The following is a 25,811-nucleotide window of genomic DNA, read 5'->3' as shown; positions in this document are numbered from 1 at the left end:
TCTAAAGCAACAACCAGAACTTGAGAGAGCCCACAAAGACCCAGACTAGCTGTCAGGATGCATATCCTTCCCCTTATAAGAGCTGCAGAAAGACCTCTAAGGAGCAAAAGAGCCAGGCCCTCTCAGCAGCATCAACCATCTACTGGCTGGCTCTTCTGCAGACAAGGTTCAGCTCACTACGCTCATGCTACGGTCTGGACTGACACATACCAGCCCTAAATCAGACATCATGTAACGGTGTGAGTGTGGCACTGTCCTCAGGCCAGCCTCCTGGCACAGGGCATACCCATGCAGATGCAATGCCAACACAGCTACGTGGCTTTTGGACCAGAGCTGGCTGGCTTTACTGCTGTTTGGAGTATGGGCAGCACAAATTTAGACGTGCAGATAGAAGACTGTGCAGACATACCCCTAAGAGGCAGTACAGTGTCAAAAACAATAGTGTCAGAATGACACCATGAATCTACAATGCTGAAGCTCCTGGCTCCACAGCTCCTGGCTAAGAAACCACTGAGCACATATCTACCTAACCAGATAAGCCTCATCAAATGGCAGTTTTAACTGGTTTCAGCCGGGTTCAGGGAAGACAACGGGTATCCTTCCCTGGTTCAGCTCACCTAATTTCAGGTGAATAAGGCTGGGCATTTAATCTAAGCTAAATATCTGGGCTCCTTCTAACATCAATGGATAGACCCGCACACAGATGTTTATCTAAAGCATCCATGTCAGCATAGAATGAGTTACACTCTAGATATTTGCCTCTCCCCAGTAACGCTAGAGAGCACCTAGACTACCAGCTCAGACACAACCATTAGACACCTAAACCCAGGAACAATTCACCTTCTGATGTAGTCAGGGACTTCTCTCAGCTGATCATCAGGCCTGGAAATCTCTGATAGGAAAAGCTTCACTGGCTTACTTCTTACTGACCTTTTTCCTCTAACTTCAACACCCTCCCAATACCTGCATCTCGAAGGGGTCCCTTGGCTGTCTCTCACGCCTGCCTCCTCCCACCAGAGTAAAAAAAGGAGAAAGACAAAAGGGGATTATAACAATGAAAACAGTTACTGTATGAAACATCATGGTGGAGGATGTGGATCCTGTCCTGGAGTTGCAGCCTGTAAAATTCCAGGTGCAAGAACAGAAAGAAGAAAGATTAGGAGGCATGTTTATGTAGATTAATGATCAGCACATTCTATAAACAGATCATTAAATATCACACCTCTTATCTGACACACATATATCCTACCCCACTAACTGCAGCTGGATTCTTCCCAAGACACAACAGAAGTTTAGGATCTGCTCTTTGCCCTGTGAACAACATTCAGAGCAAAGAGCATACTACGCACCCATGCTGATTCCAGGGTGCAGCTCCTATGCACCTAAAACATGTATGCATCACCCCTTGCCATATATACAGCAGTATTCCCTCACCCTGCTGCACATTAACTACATCTCCAAGGTGTCCCCCAGGTAAGCTCACTATCCCTGAAAAAAACAAAACAAAAAAAAAAAGCCCATCACAACAAAATCATTTGTCTCAAATACCCAAACCTGCTATTTTAAGTGGAGACAACATGCTCACATTTGCCATGTTCTTTCTTCAGCTCCTTTGATAACCTAGATCTTAACAGTGTTCTGGCATCTGAGAGTATTTTCTAGGCATCTTTGGATCTCATCTCACATGCCAACGTTAAGGTGACGAGATGTTCCTGCACACGCCGTGCAGCAGAACCCCAGTGCCAGACAGAGAGCTAAGAAAAGGGAATCCTTTAGGAACAGCTCACGCACAGACTGTACAATATAATATATTTTAAATACAAACTAGCATCTCTCAGATGCTAGTTTCTAACTCATGATCTTTCTTGCCCCTGACATCTCTGTGCACATTAATTGGGAAACACGGTCAGCGCCTTTCATCTGCAGACAGATGTCCCCAGGGTGCTCACATCAGCAGAACCCCTGAAGGCACTGGAAGACACAAACACCTCTCCTTTACCTGTAACAAGTGAGCAAGTAAGCATGCTGGCTTGCTATTTTTAAGAAACAGGTCTTTAAACACATTGGTATTTCTTAGGGAGAAATCTTGGCCAAGATTCTGAGTTAACTCACTGCACTAATCCAAGGTAGAACAGCCTCGAGACTGCCAGACTGCCACTGCACGGTGCTCCAGTCTATCACAACCTGGCATGATCCGTCCCTTGCTCCCAGCTGGCTACAGAATATGCTCCCTGCCAGGGAAAAATAGTTGAGACAGTGATCCCCTTAAAACTTAGGAATTCTGAGCAAAGTTCCCTTGATGCTCCTGGGACAGGAAAGAGAGGAAAGTAGCCTTGATGCTTGGTGACAGCCCAATACTACAGGACAGGTCACAGAAACAGAGAGTATGAGACAGCAAGGAAGGAATAGAACCTCTCATTCCTCAGCTACATGGTCAACCCACCAAAATACCTCTCTTCTCACCAGGTTTGCCTCTGGCTTTTGTGAAGACATTTGAGCAACATCAGAGGAAGCACTTGGCAAAGTCAGAAAGACAAGGCTGGTCAAGATCAGCTGGTGGAGAAAGACTCCAAGGCTCCCACAGGAGATGCCATTCCCCGAACACAAGAGCACATTGTGGCAGAGAGTCTGCACTGTCCCCTAACTCCTGTCCTCATGCAGTCAATGTCTAGAGGAAACAAAACCGCCCAGCTCTTCCCAGTATGTTTTCTCCTCCTCCTAGCCCTTCAGTGTAACACCTCAGGGCTATCCAACGGGGTTCATAGAGCATGCTGCGACAAAGGCGTTATACCTAAGTCCTACTTGCCTTTGCTGAGGGCCTATGGTACTGCCCTGTCAGCACAGACAGGCATCAAGAAAGGGAGGGATTCCTGCATCTGTCTGCAATGTGCCCAGACGGGCCATCTGGCACTGAGATTGATTTAGTGAGAGCAAGACTCACCTAAGCATCTAGAGAACACAGCTGTGATAAGGGAGCTCTGAAAAGAAGGCAGAAACCAAGCTGGCTTCAGTCAAGCAGTAACATAGCTTATCCTACTGGCTTCTCTCCCAGGAGCTACAGGGCACCATGCCATGGACAAGATCACAAGGACACAATGAAAATATCCATAGAGAAATATGAGGTTCTCTGGCACTGCATTTACACTCCCTCTCCCACTCTTGAGACAACAAGCAATGTTAATAACAAGACTATTTTTTCCAGATGCCAGAGCAATAATCTACCAAGGAGGCAAAGATCTGGCCTGCTTTTATTATATCTATGAAAAATTGCAACAGAACTTGATTTGACACTGACAAATCAGAAGGACTCTGCTCCCCACTCCCTATAACTGGACTAGGAGGCAAAGGGTAATAGTGAGGTGACAAGTTTGGGAAGGGCTTGTTTCCTACACATCACTTCAGACTCACATAAGAGCTGAGACTGGGTTGTGAGAAGTGAAGAGATGCAGCTCAGTGCAGCCAGAAACACAAGTAGCCTGTCTCTGCAGCCCCAACGCTGGCAGCAGCTTGGGAAAAAAGGCTATGTGGGTTGTGTGGACAGAAATGCCAGGTAATGAGCACTACTTAAGACTCACAGCTGTACTAGACTCCATAAGAGGTAGCAACAGGAATCCTTTCTGAGACTGCTCTAATTAATGCCTGGGCCCAGCAGTTTCTAAGGATACATACTAGAGCTCTGTACCTTTTACAATGTCTATAGACTGGGATCCTGGACTCAAAAGCATACTGAGATTCTAGTTCTGGTGCTTGTTACGATAGCGACAGAATAACCTGGGTTAAGAAGAACTAGCTGAGGAAACGGTGCCACTAGGAAGGACAAGGACAACCTGATACAGAGCTGTGCTGACTTCAGGCACAAGATGCTTGACTCCTTGCAGGGAGGGCTGGACTAGATGACCTTTAAAGGTCCCTTCCCACCCAAACTATTCTATGATTCAGCAGCTTAGAACATCCAGCCACAGCACAGGCGTCTTGCAAACAGCACAGGACCCAGCAGAACCATTCTCACCCAACCCGAGACTGCAAGGAGGATGCTAAAGGATACCACAACTAGCACATCAGAGTGAAGGTGCTTTTTGAATGTGCGACCTTATATCTAGAGGAACAATGACAGAAACCAGCACAGCAATAACAATATAGGGAGCCAGAGAGAGAAAAGTTCAGGCTATACCTGTCCTTAACCTCCTAAGTGACATACACATTCTTACTACCTGCTGCCTTCAGTTTCCCAAGTTCAGAGAAAGGGATGAGAGTAGTTACCATGGAACACCTTGAAAACCCTTGCAAAGACAGACAGCATTTAAATACTATTGTTTTATTTAGGCTGCTGTCTTTGCAAAGTGCATTCACAAGTCAAAGGAAAAAAATACTCTAGTAAATATAAGCCTTTTTTTTCTGAATTCTTACACACTTTAGGAGCTCAACCTAGGGAAACCACGGAAACATTCCCTGGTTTCCAGTAGCGATAAACATGAACCACATGCCCAAATATTGAGGCATCTTTGTCCTTCTCAAACAACAATTTACAAAAAGTAGGTAATATGTGTGCTTGTACCTATGCGCATTCTCCCTGGTGAGATCCACAGCAGCCTTCTCTTTATCCATGGCTATCACCCGGCTCTGTGACAGAAAAAACAACAACAAACAAGTATTACAACATCAAGGTTCCTAAGCAGACATGCTCTGCCAAAAAGGACATGCAAGATAAGAACTGACAATTCACTGCTCACTCTTGGCTCCTAAAAGGAATAGCTCATGAAGAATGCATCTCACAGCACTGGCAGGATCACGAGTCACTTCAAGTAAGGCCACTAACATGACAGAAGAGACTCTGCAATGATGCCAGCAGCCTACCAAAATAGACAGGCTTCTGACCAAGCCAACTCAGCTGACAACAATGGAATCATACTGACTCACATCACCTGACACATTCATAGCTCCTAGTAGTGTGAGACTCAACACTCTGGCTGGTCTGGGGTAGACACAAGTTAAAGGAAGATCACGTCCTAGGCTTCTGCAGACAGAATCCCTCCCAGCATTAATACAACCGCTCAAACAGGGGTTCTGGCATTTTCCACCTGTTATGCAGACGCCTTTTGCCTAGTTACCCCATTACAGTCCTTACACCAAATTCACTGCATGTATTGACTGCGCGTACTTGACTGTGTGTCAAGTATCTGAGACTCCTCTAGCATAACATTAAGAGATAGGACTACACAGATAAAGATTCGTTTGACCTTCCATTCCACCTTGGGAAAAGTGCAGGCAAAGGCCTGACTTGTTTTTGCTTTGCTTAATGTTTTTTAAATACAGATGTTGGTAAGTATTTACATAGAGAAAGCACGCTCAGAGAAACGACTTTACATTGGGAGATGATGGTGTGATCAGGCATCATTCCGAGGGGGATTAATTTCACAGCCTGAGACTAGCACCCACACACATGAAGCTGACCCTTAAGGTGAAGGGCATAGCTGAATCCATAAGTGAAAAGTTGCTGCTGTTTTCCCAACACCCTAGTGTCAAATTCTGCCCCAAACACTTAAGAGATCACACAGAGTGTAAACTCCACTTAGCTGTCAGTGTGGCTACCGCTTACTCTTATCAGTCAAGGCTCCTTAATTTCTCTGGGCACAGCAGTTTGTGTTAAGTCAGCTGGGAAAGGACTGTTATCAGTTACATGGACAGACTGACACAGCTCTTAAGTTAACAGGCAAGGAAAAGAGCATGAAGTACAGCTCAGGAAATCAGAGTAATTATACTTTGAAGTCATGAAGCTCAAGTATTAACCATATCAGGTCACTGGGAGAAGGAACACAGGCATCAACCTCTAATTCTTACACACCAAGTCTTATACTGCTACAAGAGGAGGGGCTGGCCACAGCAATTCTCATTCATGAGAAGGAACTGATTACAATTTGGAGGAAAGGGGAATATTTTTCCCTTAACCACATGCAATGAGATCTTGGATTCACTTCTCTTTCTGCTTACCAACAGCAACTCAGTAAGCACGTTACATGCCACAATAATCAGGGGCAAGAAAGGCTTTGGTCACCCAGATCTCAGTCCCCTTCCTGCCCTTTTCTCTCTGTTTAAAAGGTGTGGCTTGTTATTAGGGAACAAAGGACTCAAAAAAATGGTTTGGCAGTTGTGGCAGTGTGACATATGCTTGTCATATTGATACCAAGTACTGACACTTCTGTGGAATCCCTTCCCTATATTCATTTAGTCTTCAGTCTCCTAGAGACAAGATCTTTCGATTCACAGCCAGGTGATTTTTAGAGATGACTGCCCTATAAATTTGACTAAACCAACACCCATCAGTGCTTGAAGCTGTGATTAATAGTGAGCTGTGACAGCTAAAGAATGAGCACATTCGCTTCCTCCACTCTGACCATGTCTCGGCTGCTCCTGCAGACAACTGGGGAGAGCAATTCCTAAATATCCCTCTTCTACCGAGCATGAACTTATGGAGCCTGACTGTCAGAGACCTTAGCTGCTGAAGTCCCATCAAAGCAAAGAAGTTTGTCAGTGAAGACTACCAGAGTGGGATTCTCCTGTAACACAGGCATCTATTGTACCATGAACACTGAAAAAAAGCTCACCTGTGGCAGTTTGGACAACAGACTCAGAGCAATTGCTCCAGAGCCACAGCCAATCTCCAGGATCACAGGATGAGGGACAGGAACTGGGAAGCAGAGGCCTGAATTCTTCTCACATTTCCGAGATTCTTCTTCCACAACTAAAGAGACAAGATCCTAACAAAAAAAAAACACAAAAAAACAAACTAATTTCTAAGGGAGCTGTTTTGACTCACACCTTTGTGGTCTGAGGACTGGAATTTAAATTTCTTGACTCTGTAGCCCAATGAAATGTATTTTTGTTGCTTATTTTTAAAACACAGTTGACAGCAATGGAACCAGCATGCCAGAAGTCACTTCAGCTCCATCTCCCCCACAGGGTGCTTTGATTAGTAACCAAATCCTCAGGATATAATTTCCCACAGATCCTCTGAAATCTTCTAGCACTGTTGGGAAAAACAATAACCAAACAGCTGGAGCACATTAGCTTCTGCAACACCATTTTATTTACTCAAAAATTCCAGCTTTCAGAATTTGTAAGTTTCAAAATCTAAGATTTCTACACTTTCTCAGTATGGTAAGTAATCTGGAAGCAGATGTACAGCTCCTAACAGCATCTAAACCAATAATCCAGCTTGCAGATAAAAAGCAAAAGCAATGAGTTACTAAATTACCCAAATGAGCAGCTCCCTGTGTGGATTTCAGATTATGGACACCTACATTTTGTTATCAAGTCACACAGAAAAGATTTTCATCCATGCTCCTGGATCTCTATGCATCTCTATGATCACAGCTTCCTCCCTCCCATCAATCTCCTCTTTTTTTTAAATCCCTTCACAATTTCATATAAAATCCAACACAGCATGAGAGGTCTCAAAGATATACAGTTTTAAGATTTGTGAAAATGAGTGACTGGCTACAAGAAAAAGCACATATGTGCCTCCCCCAGACTGCAGCATGAACTTCCCTTGCTATTCACTGAAGAAAACTACAAGACAGAAACCTTATAAACACCAGTACAGAAACAAGGCCTTACTGCCCAAAGAGCTGCCCACGATGGCTACGTTATTTCACTTGAGAGGTCTGCTCTTGGATCTCTCCTGTAAATCCAGAAAGCTTAACAAAATTTACAAAAGACAATTGGCTTGATTTTGCCAACAGTTAAAAATTAAAGACATTACCAGGAAAATTACTGGCTTTCCATTTTTACAAGGAATCTTATATGTTCTTGGCATAAGCAGGAATATTTAAAAGCAACACGTCCTGGCAGGCAGATCAGCTTCTCTTTAGTAAAGCAATGGCCTTTTTCAGGAGCCTAAACTGGGTATGCTGGTATGTAAAGGCCTAAGCCCTTCCTGGATATATCACCCTAACTGGAGTGCAGTGTAATAGACACCTTGTGCAAAGCTGTAGTTTTTATGAAGATATTTGTTGCTGTTGGTCATCCTTCATGCTAGGCCAATTTGTATCTGCAGTAAGTAGGGAGCGAGGATGCAAACAGGTATAAAAATGAAACATAAGGGTAGATGAGATTCAGCGAAACATCCCCAGCAGCAGAGCACCTGAGACATGGGCTGTTTTGTCAGACAGCATTTTCTGAGGTTTCCCACAAGACACGAACTACTTTTGAACATATTAAAGTACTGTGCCCCTGCATGCAAGCACACACCCAGTGCGTGGAGAACAGAAGTGAAGCTTGGACTACTTCACAGACTGGGATGGAGAAACAGGCATATTTCAACATTGTCCAGGCCTTGCAAAGCCAGGCAGCTTCGAACTGCTCCAGTTTAATACAATCCCTTGCCTGTTGATTCCTCCCACTGAAAGAGCCTGGAAGCATAAGTAAAAAGGAAAGTTTGGGGTTATTTGAACATGTAAACACTCCATATTTTTTACTAGTAACATTACTTCTTCAAATCAGCTTTTCTGAGCCTTTGCCATTTTCAACTTAGCTGTGTTAGGCTTTGCTGCTTTTTCAGTAGCCTGGCTCTGCCAACAATAGCCTTTGGGGAGCCACTGGTTCATCAACTTTCTTTAGGCTCCTTTTCACAGCCACAGCCTTTTGGGCCTTCAGGGGCTTTTTAGCAACAAGCACCTTCAATTGTTTTGTTTTCTCCCAAATCTTCTCCAGATGTTGAGCTGGAAAGAGCCAGAGATGCTGGTGCCTTTGCTCACCAGATACTCAATGACAACAGCCTTCATGCTTCTCCAGACTGTGCCCTCTGCTTTCCACAGCTTTCAGTCCTCCTCAGCGGTGAGCTCTGTTGTGCTAATACCCAAAAGCCCAAGAGGGAATGAGAAGCAGCCCACAGGCTGGAGGGCACTCTTCTGAGAGGCCTCTCTTCACTGCAACATTCTGTTTGGTGACTGATTCCTCAGCCAGATGTGAGGAGCCACACTGCAATGCCCTACCCTGGTTACCATGTCGTTACTGGCATTGCAGTCATAAGGGAGTTTTGCTAACAGCCTCCAGAATGACATATTCCTTCTGTTGCTTTGGGATTCCTTTCCTAGACGATTATGGAGGAAAACACTCTTACAGGCTCCCAACAGGACTGTGGGAAACCATTAGAGGACTACCAGCACTCAGACAACAACAAGGAAAAATAAGCACCTTATCTACCCACTTTTGTGGGAAAATGGCTTTTGTCTTTCAGCTAACAGCTCCAGATGAATCAGTCTGAAAACACTTCTGCAATGGAGACAGCCAGAGATTATAAGCGCAGCTGGTTTGGGGAAGCAGGTGCTGATGATTCCAAGACCACAGAAGAGCCACCCAAAAAATTCTCCTCGGCCATTAAATAACTCTTAAATACCAGCCATTTCTGGTCACTTACAAATATTTCCAGGAAATCTCTGCAGTAACTCAGAAGAGCCACCTGTCTCCAGGGCTGATCACAGAGTAGCTTAAGTTACTGATTTCAAAAGTCCAAATGTAACTTCCATATAACAGAACTACTATCAGCATTTATTAACTTCCTTAAGGTTTATCATTAGTAATTTCAAGCTTGAAGTTTTTAATGGAACTTCTATTTTACACATTCCACAGTGAAAGTATTTTTAGAGTGCTTGCCAAAGTTCCTATTTAAATATGACTGACTGCAGTTCTTACCACATGGATATTAAAAAAGGGGTGGTGGTATTACTTGGACTTTGTATTCTACTTCCTGACTCCCTTGCCTCATTGTCTTGGTTATTTCATATACTTCTTACTGATACAAAGGCTAGTTCTCTCATAACAAACATTTATCACAATAGTTCAAAATTAAAAGATATTAAAAATAGTGTGACAACCTAAAGAAACTACATCCTTTTCCAGACATTAGTATCTCACTACAATCAGAAAGTTCAATAATTATGAAAATAAATTCTTTTATGAAATAAATTTGATTGCAAGCAAAACAGAAGGTATATTCTAACTGGCAAATTAGGAAAATAATTACTAGTACGGATTATTCGATGTTGAATTAAATTTGCAATTATGTATGTATTAAAAGCAAGAAGTAAAGACAAAACAGAATGCACTGGAATAAAGACATTTTGTAATTCTGCATTAACTGGCTGTGCTACCATGGCCCTTTTATTCACTCACAGCTTTGTGCTGGTTTTGGCTGGGATAATTTTCTTCATAGTACCTACCAGGGGGTTACGGTTTGGATTTGGGCTGAAAACAGTGTTGATAACACAGGGATGTTTTTGCTACTGCTGTGCAGGGCTTACACAGAGCCAAGGCCTTTTCTGCTGCTCATCCCACCCCAACAGTGAGTAGGCTGGGGGTGCACAAGGAGTTGGGAGGGGACACAGCTGGGACAGCTGACCCCAACTGACCCAAGGAATATTCCACACCATATGACATCATGCTCAGCATATAAAGCTGGGGGAGGAAGGGGGGTACACGTTTGGAGCGATGACATTTGTCTTCCCATGTAACTGTTATGAGTTAGGCATTTGCTTGCATATACCCACATCATCTCAGATTGAACAGATTCAGAGCACACACCTGTTAATATAATGCCATCATTGCTAAAAGCCATCTTAACCATCAGTTTGATCACTAGCTCTAAAGGTTGAGAGATGAAATTATAATTAACTTTTGGAATACGTTAGGTTAATTCTCCACAATCTGGCACTTTAAACTGAAGTGGCAGGCCATTCAAAAGGGTTTATTTTCACTCACATAATTTACAGGATTCAATACAGAGAGAGAAATGTCCTTCACTACAGAAAAATGCTATTTTGGATAAAACAAGACTTGGCAATCAGTGTGTCTTTATAGTCTCTAAAAACAGGAAAAGCAGTTGGCTCGCTCAGGTGCCTTGTCACTGCAACATGCTGAGCACTTCAGCACCTTTAACACATGTATCCTCAACTCCCATTTTCCAGATGAGCAACTGTAAAAGTGACCATCCCAAACTCATGAAGGAGGACTACAGCAGAGCAGAGCTAGGAATAGGCAGGTCTACAATTGCGTGAGGGCAACTGACCTCCTGCAGAAAAGCAGGAAGCACAAAGATCAGAACCAGATTCCAACATCATCTGAACAAACAGTGCTTGGCTGCTCTTGAATCATCTTTTTGTTTTTACTGTTGTAGATAAAAACTTTAAATATAGAAAAATAAATAATCCAAAGTGCTGTATTAAGGAGCAAGTAAAATCATAAATTCAAAAAGTATCTTAGAAATGTGACCCGATTCCACCGTTACCTATAGCATGCTAACCAATGGATAGGATGAATGCTCAACTGTGGAGTTATTAAAATTCAAATTATTGCTTACAGTATGCATCATTATTGTCAGTAACAACACAGCCTACACTACAATCCTGCTAACCAGTGCTGCAGGTACTAGCAGAACTACTTTTATCCTGGAGCCTGGTGTACACATATGTGGGTATAAGTGTGATATTTGTGTCAGAGTGGGGAAATGGAACATTTTTAATATCTTCTCTCCCCTAGTCTGTGTGAGGAGCTCCTTCCCCCACCAAAAGACACTTTTGGACAGAGTGGAGTGACTGAATGGCAAACAGACAAAAACAGAGAGAAACTAAAATCCTCTCCCTGCTTTTGCTAGCAATAGCATGAAGGTGAAAGGGAAGGAGGGGCCCAGATATGGCTTGTCCAGGCAGCCCCACAACTCAGACCTGTTGACAACTGCTTGCAGGGGGAGATCGCACATTTCATTCAATAGATGTGTGTACAGAGATGTTCACGCAGCACAGCAGAAGAGCTAGAAGTCACATGGAAAGGTGAGCTCAGTAGCCACCGCTGTCCCTTCGAGCACATCTTATGTATGGCTAAAACTGCCCCACAGCTGTCCTCTCTCCCACAGCTTGCAGGATTGCCATGAGCCTTTCCAGGGCACACCAGCAATGTCAGTGTGCTCCAGGGCCTTTTTGTCATCTGTTACAGGCAGACAGCACAACAGTCAGGGCAGGCTTAGGAATGAGGCCAGCTCACAGCTCTGCAGAGTTACTAGTGTGACTAAATCCCAATCTCTCTGCATGCCGTAAACTCCCCCTGCATAGCAATAATCAACGAACTTCCCCTTCTCCCCTATTTTACAGGATTTTGTGCAAATAAATATTCAAGATGAAGTCATTCATGAGCTAGGTGCAAAGCAAAGTATCTGGAAGGGTTTTTACATTGCACTGGGCTAAAGACGATGTAGGCATCAAGTGATGCCTACGTTCTGTTGCTTAGCACAAAACAGAGTGGGGAGAATGTATCTACACCCTCTCTATCTTTGCCAGAAGTGAATTTAAAACATCTACAGGAGAAATGCAGGACATCCTTGGGAGGGAGAAGGATATCTGGTCCTGACTAGCAAAGGAAGAACTTGCAAGGACTAGAAAGACGTAGCACCTGTGGTTCCATATACAGGGGACGCAAATATTTGCTTCCCATGCTACTTAATTTCCAGCACTCAGAGGTTCTCAAGCTTTTGTCTCTTAGCCAAGTCACTCACAGCCTGCTCTCACCTTGTGATTCCAGGAAGTCTTGCCTCACTGCCAGATTTGCTCTAAGTTCACGCTGTCATTTATTTGGCTTCCCCCCCTCCCATCTTCTCTGTTGAGCGAAACAAACGCAAAACTTTGTGAACACCACCAGTTTCCCATGAGCCTCTGTCTCACCCTTCCACCCACAACTCCCGTTCCCCAATGCCCCCCCCAGCACACACTCATGTTCTGACAGGTTCTTGGTATTACCTCCCCCTCCCTGTGGCCAGGTCTCCCGTTCACTATATTTCTTGGAACCACAGCTGCAAAAAGAAAGTATGAGGACAGTGTCTGCCAGCACCCAAACCACAAGCCTCACAGCTGCACAGCTCCAACCAGCAGACAGCGCAGTGTCAGGCAGCTTTCAGCACCAAGACAGTCGGGAGGAAACAGCAGAGATTCTCGCTGCGCAACTGCAGCTACAGAGCTTTGTGGAAGTCCAGAGCTGAAGCAATCATGTGCTACAGTCCAACAACAGTGAATGACCCATCTGATGTTTCTGCGATTAAAAGTACAAGGCTAAGAAAAACAAGAGGAGGGGAGAAATGGGAAAGGCAAGGTTGGAGGTCACAAATTCACACTGTGTTCCCTAGAAGCACCCTTTTTTCGTGCCCCACGTGCTCTGGGGAAAGCAGGGAAGACAAGGTTCCAGGGGTACAAGCCAGGGTGGCAAGAGGCTCTAACTTCCCAGGTTAGCAAACAGGACAAGGAAAGCAAGAGACACATGAAAACCTGGGTAACCTTCTCTCTGCTCTCGCACGCTTCCTAGGAATGTTTTACTTATTTGTGTGCTTTCCAGAAACTTCTCTTCTCAGAATCCAGGACTTTCCATAGAGCCTGATCTGATATTAACCAAATCACCCCTCCCCTCCTGTTTGTCCACTTGGCTGCCAATCAGTACATGACAAAACACCAGGAAGCCAAGCTGGAAACCTAGCTCCATGGCAATGGCCGCAGATCACTGCCACGTGCCCAAAAACCAGGCCACCAAACCAGCCCAATGCTTAGTGGGCAGGCAGGCTATGGAACTTTTGTCCTGGGTTCTTCTGCCTAGCACTGAAGTAGGAAAGAGAAGATGTTGCACAGAGCCCATGAAACTCCTCCTATACACATATAGAAAGCAAAACACCAGAGTAACTCCAGAAGAAGCCACTGATCCTGAAAGAAAGGTGGCTTTAGGCAGAAGTAATAAGGCATGCCTAATACTGAGGAAGGGGTTTGGCTTCTCCATCGCACAACAGAAGCAGCTCCCGATGTGTCAGGGTACGTGCCAAGTGCCATTTCATCTGTTGGAGAAGAGGTTGCGACAGCACCCAGAAATTACTTCACCAAAAGGCAGCAGCCTTTGCAACCTGTTATGTGCTAGTGCCCAAGAGAAATTACCACAGTTGTCATGTCTAAACTTAGTCATGTCCAAGAGGGGCAAAAAGATCAAAGTCACTGTAAAATGGCCGTACCTCAGGTCTCCAGCACAAACCTCTATCTAGGCACATCTCTCCAGAAGCAAGGCATTTTCTTTCTCTGTAGATACTGGTATTGACCACTGCCAGATACAGCATCTGGACAGATGCACTGGTCCAGCTTGCTAATCCCTAGCTCTGAAATTCCAGTTATGTAGATGTCTGAAAGAAGCTGGGGGAAGAGGAATTGGATTTTTTCCCCGTTCATGTTGGAATCCCCTCGAGTCCCATCCCTCCTGTACATTACTGTAGAGTGTACAGCCATTCTACAGTTTGCTTTTCTCCAGTTCTAGTCCTAATTCTTGCTCTAACTGCTGATGAGCTAAGCTACTCAGCTGAAACTCACAGAAATAAGAGACCCTCTTTCAATCAGAAAAGGGAGATTAAAAAGCTGAAGACTTCATAGAGTTCTTTTAGGGAAAAAAAAAAGGCATTAACAACAAAGAGATCTGTGAGAACATATTAGAAAGGTCTATATAAGTTAACCTGGGGAACAGGTTTGTGTGTGACTTAGAAGAACAGCTGTTGCTTTCCCTGCCTTCAGCACAGATTTTAGCTTTAAATTTACATCTTGAAGTCTGTCCTGGAGATCAACAACTTTGAAGTAATCCTCTGCACTAGCACAGCCTTTTTTTTTTTTTTTTTGCATAGGAAGCCAGAAGAAACTACTGCCATAGTTCACCTTGGCCAGCTAGCCAGGAACAATCTTGTTTCTTTCTCCACTTCCTTTTGAAGAAGAAATCTGTCCTGGGAAAACATCCTGTCCTGATTTTAAAGTAGCCAGCAACAGACTCCTACTAAGCTGTTTCAGTAATTAATTACACTTGCTGTTAAAGACATGCATCTTTTCTTCTGGCCTGCATTTACAGTGCTCGTTACACACTTGTCTATGAAACCAAAGCGACTTATCACATTTCTGCTCCCTGCACCAGGTAATTAACCCCTAAGCTTGTCTTTTATGAGATAAACAGTCTTCCACAACAAGGCAGATTTTTCCAGCTGTTAATGCACCTAGTGGTTCTTTTCCAAACCTAGGTTTCCATTTCTTTCACAACTGGTCAGTAACGTAACTGGACATAATATTTTTGCAACTATTACACTACTGCAGTACACAGATTATTTAATCCTGCTACTTGTACTTGGCAATCCCCTCTTAACACACATAAGGATCACATTATCCTGATGGGCAGCCCACTAAAATTGGGTGCTCATAGTCAGCCAATATCTGTAGGAGCCCCAAGTCTTCCTCCAAGCTCTTCCAGCAGCAGAAGCCTCTCAGCCACAAGGCACAGGCTGCATCATTTGTCTCTGCATATATGATCCTATTAAACTCTTGTGCCTACCACAAATGGCAATTCCAATTGCTCTGCAGCAACAACAGGCTTCCTTTATAATTCCCATTCTCCAACTTCTGTGCCACTGCCCGCTTTCAGAAAATACAATTTTCCTCCAACATACTGATAAAATATTGCCTATCATATGGGCAAAATCCAACCTATGTGAGGCCACAACAGCAACGCACATTTGTTTACACCTACATTTTGACAGATAGTCGTTAATCTTTTATCTATTTAAAAAATGCCCTGTTGCATTTATGTTCAATATACTTTATGGAAGCCTATATATATTTCAAGAAAGGACCTTCAGCTACACACAAGATAGGGCACCATTATGATTTTCATTTCCCAGATTGTGAAGCCAGTGACTCAGAAAGGAGAAGCAACCTTCCTTTGAAGAGACAACTGGTCAGAGGCAAAACCATGAAAGAAAAAAAAAAAAGCCAGTCTCCTGACTCCTGATCAATGGCTGTATTCACTAGACAGCGTGACCTTTTGACCCTTCTGAAAATAACCATTTGTGCCAATGAAATTAGGGAAATGAAAGGCCGTTCTGCATCAAATGCGTCCTTTGAGCACTGATTAAAACAGAAAATGTGTACGCTGCTTTGACATAAAGCACTGGAGAAAAGCCCCACCTTGCAATCTATATTTGCATATACTCGTCAGGAAGTAAAAATCCTCCCTTCTCTGTGTGCTTGACCTTCCTGAAAGGTTAATAATCATGTTTAGCTAGAAGTAAGGTTGAACTTTATGTAAGGGTTCTCTGAGCAAATCTTTGCCTAAAGTGCTTTTGCAGAACACCCCAGCACAGTGACTGCCATTCAGCTGACAGACACAAGTAAACCGCAAGGGTTTCAGTGTATTAAGCATGTTATCATGGGAAAGAAACAATCTATGTTGGGAAACAAATTAAAAGCTTAAAAATCACAGATGGAAAACGAATTGATTAGACAGCAACAGGACTAAAAAATTACAAATGCTATAAAGAGCATGAATGGTTTATGTGTTACGCAATAAAAAGGGCTTTCCTGTTAAATTAACAGGCAGCACCAGAAGCAAAGAAAATACTTTTCCCACTTACAATACAAAATTAGAAAGATTCACTGTCAGATGACATCATGGAGGTCAGACACAGAGACTCAAAAGAGGATTAAACACATTAATGGAGGACAGACCCATTAGTGATTATGAAGCAGGATGCCCCCAAATCCAGCTTTGGCTAAGAACAGCCTTTAACTGCTGACTATTAAAAGAAGGGGGAATCCTTCTGTATCTATCTTTTCCCTTATAATTCTGCCCCCACCATCTGCTACGAGCCCCAATCAGACAGAGATTATTGAACTAGACAGACCAATATAAACTGAGCCACTAAATCTTTTTTCTTGCTCTCACAGGAGATTGCAGCCATGACCTTTTCTGCATGAGTACTAAAAAATGTTCAGCATGGCAGATACCTGTAATTTCTTTCCCTAAGGTGTCTCCCAGGCTAAACACACATCCTCACCCTACAGTGTGTGTCTCCCCTTACAGGACAATGACACAGCCACCACAACAAAGCCAAGACAGAAAAAAAATCACGCAGGGTTGGAGCTTGTGCTGAGATTACAACAGATAAAGGAGGTGTCACCAGGGGACTCTTGGGTGTCCTGAGAGTCAGAGGGGATGGTGGGACTCTGACAATCCTCCCAAGCAGAACTGGAGCTCTCCTCCCAGTAGCTTTCCTCCAGCAAAAATGAAAACTCAGTGTCCGAGAATCTGACTCTACCCACACAGTAGCTGCAAGGGATAAAAGGAGACCATTTTTGTTTCCACTGAACAAATATGCCTTCATTTGCTTTAAAACAGCATGTGAGAGAGGAGTGGATCAGAAATAGACCTATCAGGAACTCTGCAAGCCTAAGCCTGGAGTGCCCTCTAGGGGTAAAAGACTGGTGAGCTCACAACCCAAACTACCTCCTTTGGAGAAGTCCTGGACCAAACTAAACCTTTCCTTAATGAAGTCATGGTGAGGCTTCATTTGGCCTATATTTGCCTGTACAAAAAAAAGGAACTACGTATCCACGGTTGGCTGAGTTCTCCTTCTCTTTGTTCTGTTTTTCCTCTGATTCACAATGATGCTGCGAAGGTAACACAGCTTAAATTTTAGAAAGCCTTGCTTTGGGAAAAGGACTTTCTTCTCCATTAATACAGTGACTGAGCAATGTCAAGACAGGGATTTCTTGACATTACAATAATAATCACATATCAAAGATAATTCACAAGACTGAGCACCTTCCTAAACTTTGGCCCAAACACCTCCGCAGTGCAGAAACCTGGCTCTGGTGATCACACGAGGGAGGAAAGCAGGCAGGATGCTGGGTTCTGCAAGCCCTTGCAAACCCACTGAGTGCTTGTAGCAGTGAGTCCAAAGCTTTGCTCACAGAGGGCGAGGTAAGTGGAGGACGGTGTGACTGAGGACTGTGCAAAACTCTCCTCCAACACAGTCTGTTTGCGCTTATAGAAGTATCTATCAGCCCTCCACACCAAGAAGTTACAACTGAATGCAATCACCTTTGTTATCCCACTCTCAGAGCTTAGACAGGACCTCCTAGTTTCCTAATTTTGGCTGCTTGTCCCCTCCTCACCCAGATTCCCGTGGAACAGAAGAACGAAGCCACATGTGCTGAAAAAATATTCCCGGAGGGAGTGAATGGGAGAGGGCTCAGCTACCAGAGAGAACTAAACAGACTACAAAGGGGCAAATTTCACACAGGGCAAAATTAAGCAGACAACTGAGCTTCTCTCTTTGCATGTGTCTCTGTCCCTAGGACTGAAACAATGCTGGTGGTTTATGTCATACTGTGTTTGCCTTCATGCCATTACCAACGCGCCTGGGAACAAGAGTCATAACCCTTCTGTTGTAACCATGGAATAAAATATGCGTGATAAAGATGGCCCCTCTTTTCAGACTCTGAATCAACAAGCAGAAGCATTTACAGAAGCTACATAAATATAACTAGTGAACAAATTTTGCAGCTGCTTCTGTGTCTGCACTAACAAGTCAATTTAGGGAGTCACACTTACTCAGGACAAGACATGCCATATTGTATGTGCAGTCACAGATAAGCAGCTTGAACCTGGGATATCAATGTTGATAATGAACTGCTTCCTAAAGAACAAGGATTATTTACAGGTATTATTTGGTGAAAAGTTTCAGCACTATTGGTTTTAAAAATGCTGCAGACAGATATTTCCACTACAGTTAAGTTCAGTGAAATCTGGAAAAACCACTCTGATGAAAAAAAACATAGGCAAACCCCAACCCAAACACACTGCACCAAGCTCTGAGTCAGAGATGACCAACCTTTCCTTCCTAGCAGAAGGGAAGTATCTGGACACCAACTCATTTTGTGCAACGGGTTACACACAGTACATGGTTCCTGGAAGCAACACATGCCTTAAAGCGATGTTCTGCCAGGTGCTGCTAAATAGCTGGATCTTGTCCCCATGCTCTTCCTGTCCAAGTAACCTCCCCAGCACCAGATCACAAGAAAACGGTCAGTTGCCACCAGAGCCCCATTCCTGAGCTATCATCACAAATTTCTGGCCTTTCATAATTAATGTGCCAAAAACATGCCTTCACAGTATGACACATCAAATAGAGTTTTCCCGTAGACACAACATTTGGGTTGTTTATGCTACATTTTTGCACCAGGGTATGTTAAAGTTGGTCTCAAACACAGTGTGTTACACAGCACTGCATTTCAGTTTGGGCCAGCAGAGAAGCTTTTACCAAAATCACGCATGTGGGCACAATTAACAACGTTCTCAAGCATTAGCCACCCTGGCTTCCACTCCACACAATAGGCCTTTGTTTGAAGCCTGGCACTGCATGGAGAGAATTAAAGCACAGCACCAGAGGAAGCCTCGCCAGCAGATGTTTTGACTTACAGAACATGCGAGTTCTCCCTGGTTTTAATGCTCACTTTGCATCCACAAATTAATGGGGAGTTAGAGGTTGGAAATACTCTCTTGAATCAACCGGAGCAGAAATACTGTTGATAATAACAAAGCTAACCATCGCTGGGCTCCAATTGGCAAAACTATTCCTTAGAGTCCTATCTCCAAAGTTAATAGCCACACGAGTGATCAAGCCCAGACACAGAGAGCTCACACCCTCTCTGGACACAAGTGTCATCACTATGATTTAGGGCCCAGCAGGGTCTCAATGAGATGATGCTGCCCCACACCAAATCAAGACTCTGGTTCTGAATATTCTCCTACAGGCTGAGATGAGAGGATGTTTAAGTGCTAGTTGTGCTGATTCCCACTAAATTGTCTGGAACCCTCTCATGGATTTCAATAGCACAATGGAAGCACAGGCTGTCTTTGCCTTTTAACTATTGTGTAATAAAAGGTGTCAGATGAAGGATTCTGCAGACTGCATCCTGTCTTTAGCGAGCTGTTGCTTTCTTCATATGTTCCCAATACTATCCCTTCCCCAGAAAAAGCAAAGGAGGTCTTCCCATCTCCAAAGCCCACTCAGTCCTTGGCACCTCTCCTGATGTTGTCAGTAAGGGACATTCTGTCTGAGCAAGCCTTTTCATTCTTTTTACAGCTTGGGCCTCTACTTATAGAGGCTTGAGCAGAGGGCCGCCAGCACATTACAACAGTCACCAAGCAGCAGGCAAACAATTGAAGAAATTACTATTAGACTGAAACAGATTTAAGCTTCTGAGACTCCTAAATGGACAAGCTACGGAGACCACTTCATCTCCAAAAGTTAACACAGGCTCCAAAAGAAAACAAATTCTCAGAAGAAAAAAATAATAATAAAAGGAACCAACCCAAAACCACAAAAAACCCTCACAAAACCTAAAACCTCCTGAGTCTAGTAAACAGAAAGACTTCCTTACTAGGATGGTCCATGAGCTGAAAGCTAAGCTACTGTCAGGGAAAGTGTCACCATGCGGTTCTTAGGCTTTTCCCTAGCAGCAGGAACACTGGGGAAAATGGAGTTTTTACTTGATCGTGTATGGCTGTCCTTTACATTCTTATGACTGAAATTCATATTTAATTCCAGACCAGGTCAGAACTTACCCTTCAGTTTCCAGCGTTTGTTTTGTTACTGTTAAAGAAACAACCCTTCAGTTTCCAGTGATTGTCCAGAAACCACTGTGGAGCCATCAGACAGGTGGTAGGTACCATTTCCTACCAGCATGCACTAGTTTAGTCTGCACATGGACAAACAAGCTCTCTGGAGTCCATTACCATTTTCCAGTAGCAGCTTTCTACTACTGCAGAACTTTGCTAACAACCTGTGGACAACTTTGAGATTCTTATCCTTGTATCAAAGTACTAAACCACTGGGATACAGCAGTATAGGTTTTGAACTTCTAGAAGTCATTACTATAGCAGAAATAAAGCAAGCAAGCCACGTCCTTCCATCAATGGAGATGGATCTCTGTGTAATTAAGGGATATGCTAGCTTGCAACATCTCTTGCTCTGAGCCAGGAGGCAAAGTTCACCAGCATCAGTTCCAGATCACAAGCTTAGAATCCTCCACTGCTCTACAAGTGCAGTCATCTGACCTCCTCATCACCACAACCCCCCGATATACCAGGCGCCTTCATAGCAATGCTATGACTGTATAGTATGATGCAATTCACAGATTCAAGCCTGCCCCCACCACGTTCCCCATATTCATACCTCTGTTTCTGGCCGAGGAATAAATACTGGGGGTCTCATCTTCAGAGTCAGGTCCTGAAAGTCCCATTCACCAAGCACGTACTGCACTGGCATTCTGTGGCAGGGAAAAGCAAGTGTGAACGCTTTAGGCCTACGCTCTGTAACACAGAAAAGCTCTCGATACCATGCTTACCTCATTACTAACCACATAACCCTTCTGAGGGTGAGCACCTAGACACCCCTAAGACTCTCAGCTGCGTGTGCCATGGGCGTGTGCACTCTAAGGGAGCTGTGGAAACTCGATTCCCACAAAAGAGTTTGTTATCAGGCATTGGACCTGGGGAACTACGGGCCAGTCAGCCTCACCTCCATACTGGGGAAAGTGATGGAACAAATAGTCCTAGAGATCATTTCCAAACATATTAAGTGCAGGAAGGTGGCTGGGAGTAATTAGCATGGACTTACAAAGGGGAATCATTCCTGACCGACCCGATAGCCATCCATGACACAATGACTAGCTCGGTACACGAGGAGTAATCAATACTGTTTATCTTGACTTCCCTAAGGGTTTAGATACTGTCTCCCATAACATCCTCATATACAAGCTGATGAAGTAGGGACTAGATAAATGAGGTGGAGTGAAAATTGACTGAACCAGCAGGCTCAGAGGGCTGTGTTCAGCAGCACAAAGTCCAGCTGAAGGCCAATCACTACTGGAGTATCCCTGGGGTCAACAGTGGGGCCAATACAGCATAACATCTTCATTTATGATCTGGATGAAGGGACAGAGCACCCTTGGCATTTCTGCAGATGACAGAAAATTGGGAGGAGTAGTTAATAGACCAGATGGTGTGCTACTTCTCAGAGGGAAGTCAGGAGAAATGGGCTGACAGGAACCTCATGAAATTCAGCAAAGAGTAATGTGAAGTCCTATAAACTGGGGAGGAATAACCCCACGCACCAGTACAGACTGGACAGCGGCTCTGCAGAAAAGACCCTCGGGATTGGGTGGACAAGTTGACCATAAGCCAGCAACGTGCCCTTGCAGCAAAGGCGGCCAATGGCTTCCTGGGCTGCAGTAGGCAGAACGTTGCCAGAAAGTCAAGGGAGGGGATCCCTCCCCTCTGTTCAGTGCTGGTAGGAAACATCTGGAGCGCTGGAGTACAGGAGAGACATGGACATACTGGGGTAAGTCCAACAAATGACCATTAAGATGATTAAGGGATTGGAGCATCTGACATACAAGGAGAGAGACTGAGAGCTGGGACAGTTTAGCCTTGAGAAGGGAAGACTCAGGCTGGGGCGGGGCACGGGAGGAAAATCTCATCAATAACCATACGTATGTGGTGAGATGGAGTAAAGATTGACTCTTTTCAGTGGTATCCAGTGAAAAGACAGGCAAAGGGCACAGACTGGAATACAGAAAATTCCATTTAAACCTAAGAACCCTCCCTTTCTTTTTTTTTTTTTTAAACACTGTAAGGGTGGTCAAACACTGGAACAGGCTATCCAGAAGGGTCATATAGTATCTATCTTTGGATACATTAAAAGAGGAATTGGACATCACTCTGAGCAACTTGCTCTAGTTGATTCTGCTTTGAGTAGGGACAGGGGTGTGGAGTAGATTTCCAAAGGTCCCTGTCAATCTCCACGATTCCATGATTCTATGAATTTTGAGGCCGTGTTGTCAACTGCTATGAGGCACCATACCTCACTTCTTGTAGAATGTCAGATATCTGTTGCAACCTTAACAGCACTTAAGACAGAACAACGTGCAAGTCAGATAGCTCTGGGGATTTTGCATTTCTGCTCCTAACAAAAGACTCAAGAGCAGCAATAAAATTTCAGGGAAGACACTCAGATCCTACAAACAGTAATAACTGTTAACCCACTGACTCCCTAAGAAAGCCTCACATCCTATTCTGCAACAGTCATGGCAGGATTAATCCACACAGCAAAATGAGGATCCACATCATAACTACATTCACATAAACAAGCAGGAGGATGCTAACTCCAAACATATTTCCAAGTATCTCCCACCCTTCTAAATGATCCAAGTTTCTGAATATTTCCTCTCCCCACACACTACTCCCCAGGCCCAGCCTGATTCAAGGGAGCTCCTTCACACCAAACCCATTTGACTTTTGCACTAAGAGAACCTCTCACACAGAGCAAGCAAATGGAGGCCAAATGGAGACCAAAGCTACAGCAGCCATGGATATCTCTAAACACCAGGGAAATCCCTCTGCAGGCAAAGCCTAGAAAGGAAAGCACAGCAACATCACAGACCAGTAAAGGACTGGCAGCTGAAGAGAGTGCTGAATCAGAGAAAAGGGGACAAGGCTAAATTTTGTAAGCACAGAAGGGCTTAATGAAAACATATCCAACTCAGAGTCAGTATTGCCAGGTTCCTGCTCCTCTGCAATATCCCTTAAACCCTCTCTGCTCCCAGACAGGACAGACAGGTGATTTTCTACCTGACAACAGCAAATGCCCATCACCTGAGTCACCATGAGACACAAGCACTGTTACTTCACATGTCAGCTGTTAACGGCCTTCTGCCTTCTCTCTGCTACCATTCTTCTGGCTGCATTAAGACTGGAGGAAAACCCTCCAAAGGAACAACTGTAAGAGGATGGTCCTACCTTTCTAGTCGCTTGTTGCTCAGCTGCTGGATTTGCTCCTGCTGCACTGCTGTAAGTGGAGTGTGGAGGCTTCTGGAATTCAAGCTCTGAAACTGAAGACAACATCACTTTAAAATGTGCCCACTTGTGTCCTCTGCATCCCCCCCAAGGGCATCCTCTGCAGAGACCCAGCATGCTGACAAACACATATGCCTGGGACTGCTGGAAACCACAAGTGATTAGGAGAACCTATCTGCATGTTTGAAACCAAACATCTACAATTGTTCTTCTGCTAATTTTCGGGGCTCAGAAGAACAGGTAAAATTAAGAATCATTTCACCAAGCCAGTCAGGGTACAATATGGGTCTATATGTCATGGGTTACATTTCAGTCTCTGCGAAAGAAGGCATTTAAGAGACCCCACTAGCATTAATAAACTATGCCTCACCCTGCCTGCCATCTAAGGAAGGAAAAGTTGTTCTACTTCCTGTAAGTGAGATAAAAAGAAAGGTAAGGGATTCAACCAAAATGACAAAGAGAGAGACACACAGACCTTATTCTTTTCCTATTACTTAACTGTTTTGGCTCCCAGGACAAACGACACAATATATTCACTGGATTCTCGTGCTTCGGGGATCCCATTTGTCTCAAACACCTTGTGCCAGTAGTTGGCCACATCAGTGGCAGTCATGAGACCAGGTCTTGCACTGCAGCTCTGCCTCAGCGATAACCACTTTGGATCGAGGACAGGACCTTTACTTTGACTCAACTGCCCTGATGTGCACTGAGGTGAGAGACCCAACAACCTCCTGAGCAGTGGGTGGGTGCAGCATCTCATCGTTGCGAAAACAGTTCCTGGCTTCCACGTGTGTTCCTCGCTGCCATCAGCTGATCTAGTCAGTGCTGAGACTCACAGGACACTTGGTGCTACCACAAGCCACTGTGGTTAAACACCAGCTGACCACAGTCAGCGGATTCTCCTCAGGGCAGCATGGAAATGGCACTGGTTTGCAGCTCTTCTGGTCTAGAAAAGGAGGCAAGAGTACAGCCTGAATCCCTCGGGCCAGCAAATCAGAGGTTCCTCTCTGACAGAACGCAGACTGCTTGCCCTAATCCCAGCCCACAGATACAAAATCAAGTACTCACACCCTACAAGTAACAAAGGATTACCCCAAGAAAAGACTCAGGTGACAGCTAACCAGCTCTGCCGCTGCAATCCATTTCTTTGCAGAGCTGCCCTCCTCAACAGGCCAGAGCTACAAGGAGGCCAGTCCGTGCCTGTGGCAGGGCAGAAGTGAGCGTGCCTACACACAGGCACAGCACTCCTGCCTGTCCTTGGTCTCAGAAAGCCACAGACACACTAGCCTTCGGCTCCAGTCCTTGGCTCTCTACTCCATGGGTGGGTCACCCTGGTTCCCTGTGGAAAGACCTTCAGCATCTCCTAGATTCTTTCTTATTCCTCTCTGTTTATAAACCCCAAGTCCTAGGTTAGCAGGTGTGCTCACAGAAGACCTTGACTCCATGAAATCATTGGTCTTCCACATTGTCACCATCCCCAGAGAGCAGACAAGGGGCCACGGAGCCAGGACTGAGCTGCTAAGAGCAGAGGAAGGAGAAAAGCTCACAAAGTACAACTAGAGGGAAGAGAAACACTTGAAAGATGCAAAGGCCAGAAAAAGCAAACTCTGCCAGAGGGAAGTCAGTCTCTTAAAGGAGAGAACAGGCACAGCCAGACAGAGAGAGAAGAAAAACAAACAAGATGACTGCGGGAGACAAAGGAGATGGAACGTCACAAAACAGCTGCTGCATATCACGCTTAGAATTGTGTTTTAATGGAGACAAACAGAACAACAACCCCACTTTCCTGCTGTGATCCATCAGAAATGAGGGCCCCCCATCCCTTCTGACTCACAGTCCCTAGAGCCACTGTGGGTTTCCCTGACTGCCCATTCCCATTCCTCTATTGATGGCTGCTTTTCATCACTGTCTCAGAGGAGTCACAAACTCCCCTCCTCCAATTCCTCCAGAAAACCACCACACAAAGAACTAAATAGCTCTCCTGAGCAGCCAGCAGCACCCAGGGTGGGTGGCTCTGCCCTGCAGGAATGCTGCTACAGGGAGATCTGGGGAGACTGGGTCAGCTCCCA

The 25,811-nt window shown here is 44.6% G+C and overlaps 1 protein-coding gene across 8 annotated transcripts in view; it reads right to left on the bottom strand.

The window, feature by feature from the left end:
- The window catches only part of HEMK1 (HemK methyltransferase family member 1), a 32,978-nt gene that overhangs the window by 5,829 nt on the left and 1,338 nt on the right, over positions 1-25,811 (bottom strand). For 5 of the 8 annotated variants that reach the window (XM_054838080.1, XM_054838084.1, XM_054838081.1 and 2 more), the window contains exons 2-7: positions 24,242-24,688; positions 23,686-23,777; positions 21,062-21,155; positions 6,603-6,755; positions 4,556-4,620; positions 1,069-1,118 (exon numbers count right to left, since the gene is read on the bottom strand). In XM_054838080.1, the coding sequence (XP_054694055.1) occupies positions 1,069-1,118; positions 4,556-4,620; positions 6,603-6,755; positions 21,062-21,155; positions 23,686-23,777; positions 24,242-24,502 (715 nt within the window). In that variant the 5' untranslated portion in view covers positions 24,503-24,688. Of the gene's footprint in view, positions 1-1,068; positions 1,119-4,555; positions 4,621-6,602; positions 6,756-21,061; positions 21,156-23,685; positions 23,778-24,217; positions 24,689-25,811 lie in introns of those variants that run through there. The other 3 variants (XM_054838087.1, XM_054838085.1, XM_054838086.1) reach the window with 3 other exon arrangements.

Source organism: Grus americana, chromosome 11 (genome assembly GCF_028858705.1).
Source record: "Grus americana isolate bGruAme1 chromosome 11, bGruAme1.mat, whole genome shotgun sequence".
Taxonomy (NCBI): Eukaryota; Metazoa; Chordata; class Aves; order Gruiformes; family Gruidae; genus Grus; species Grus americana.
Note: the sequence above shows the minus strand (reverse complement) of the source record. Positions and strands in the feature narration are given on the sequence as shown.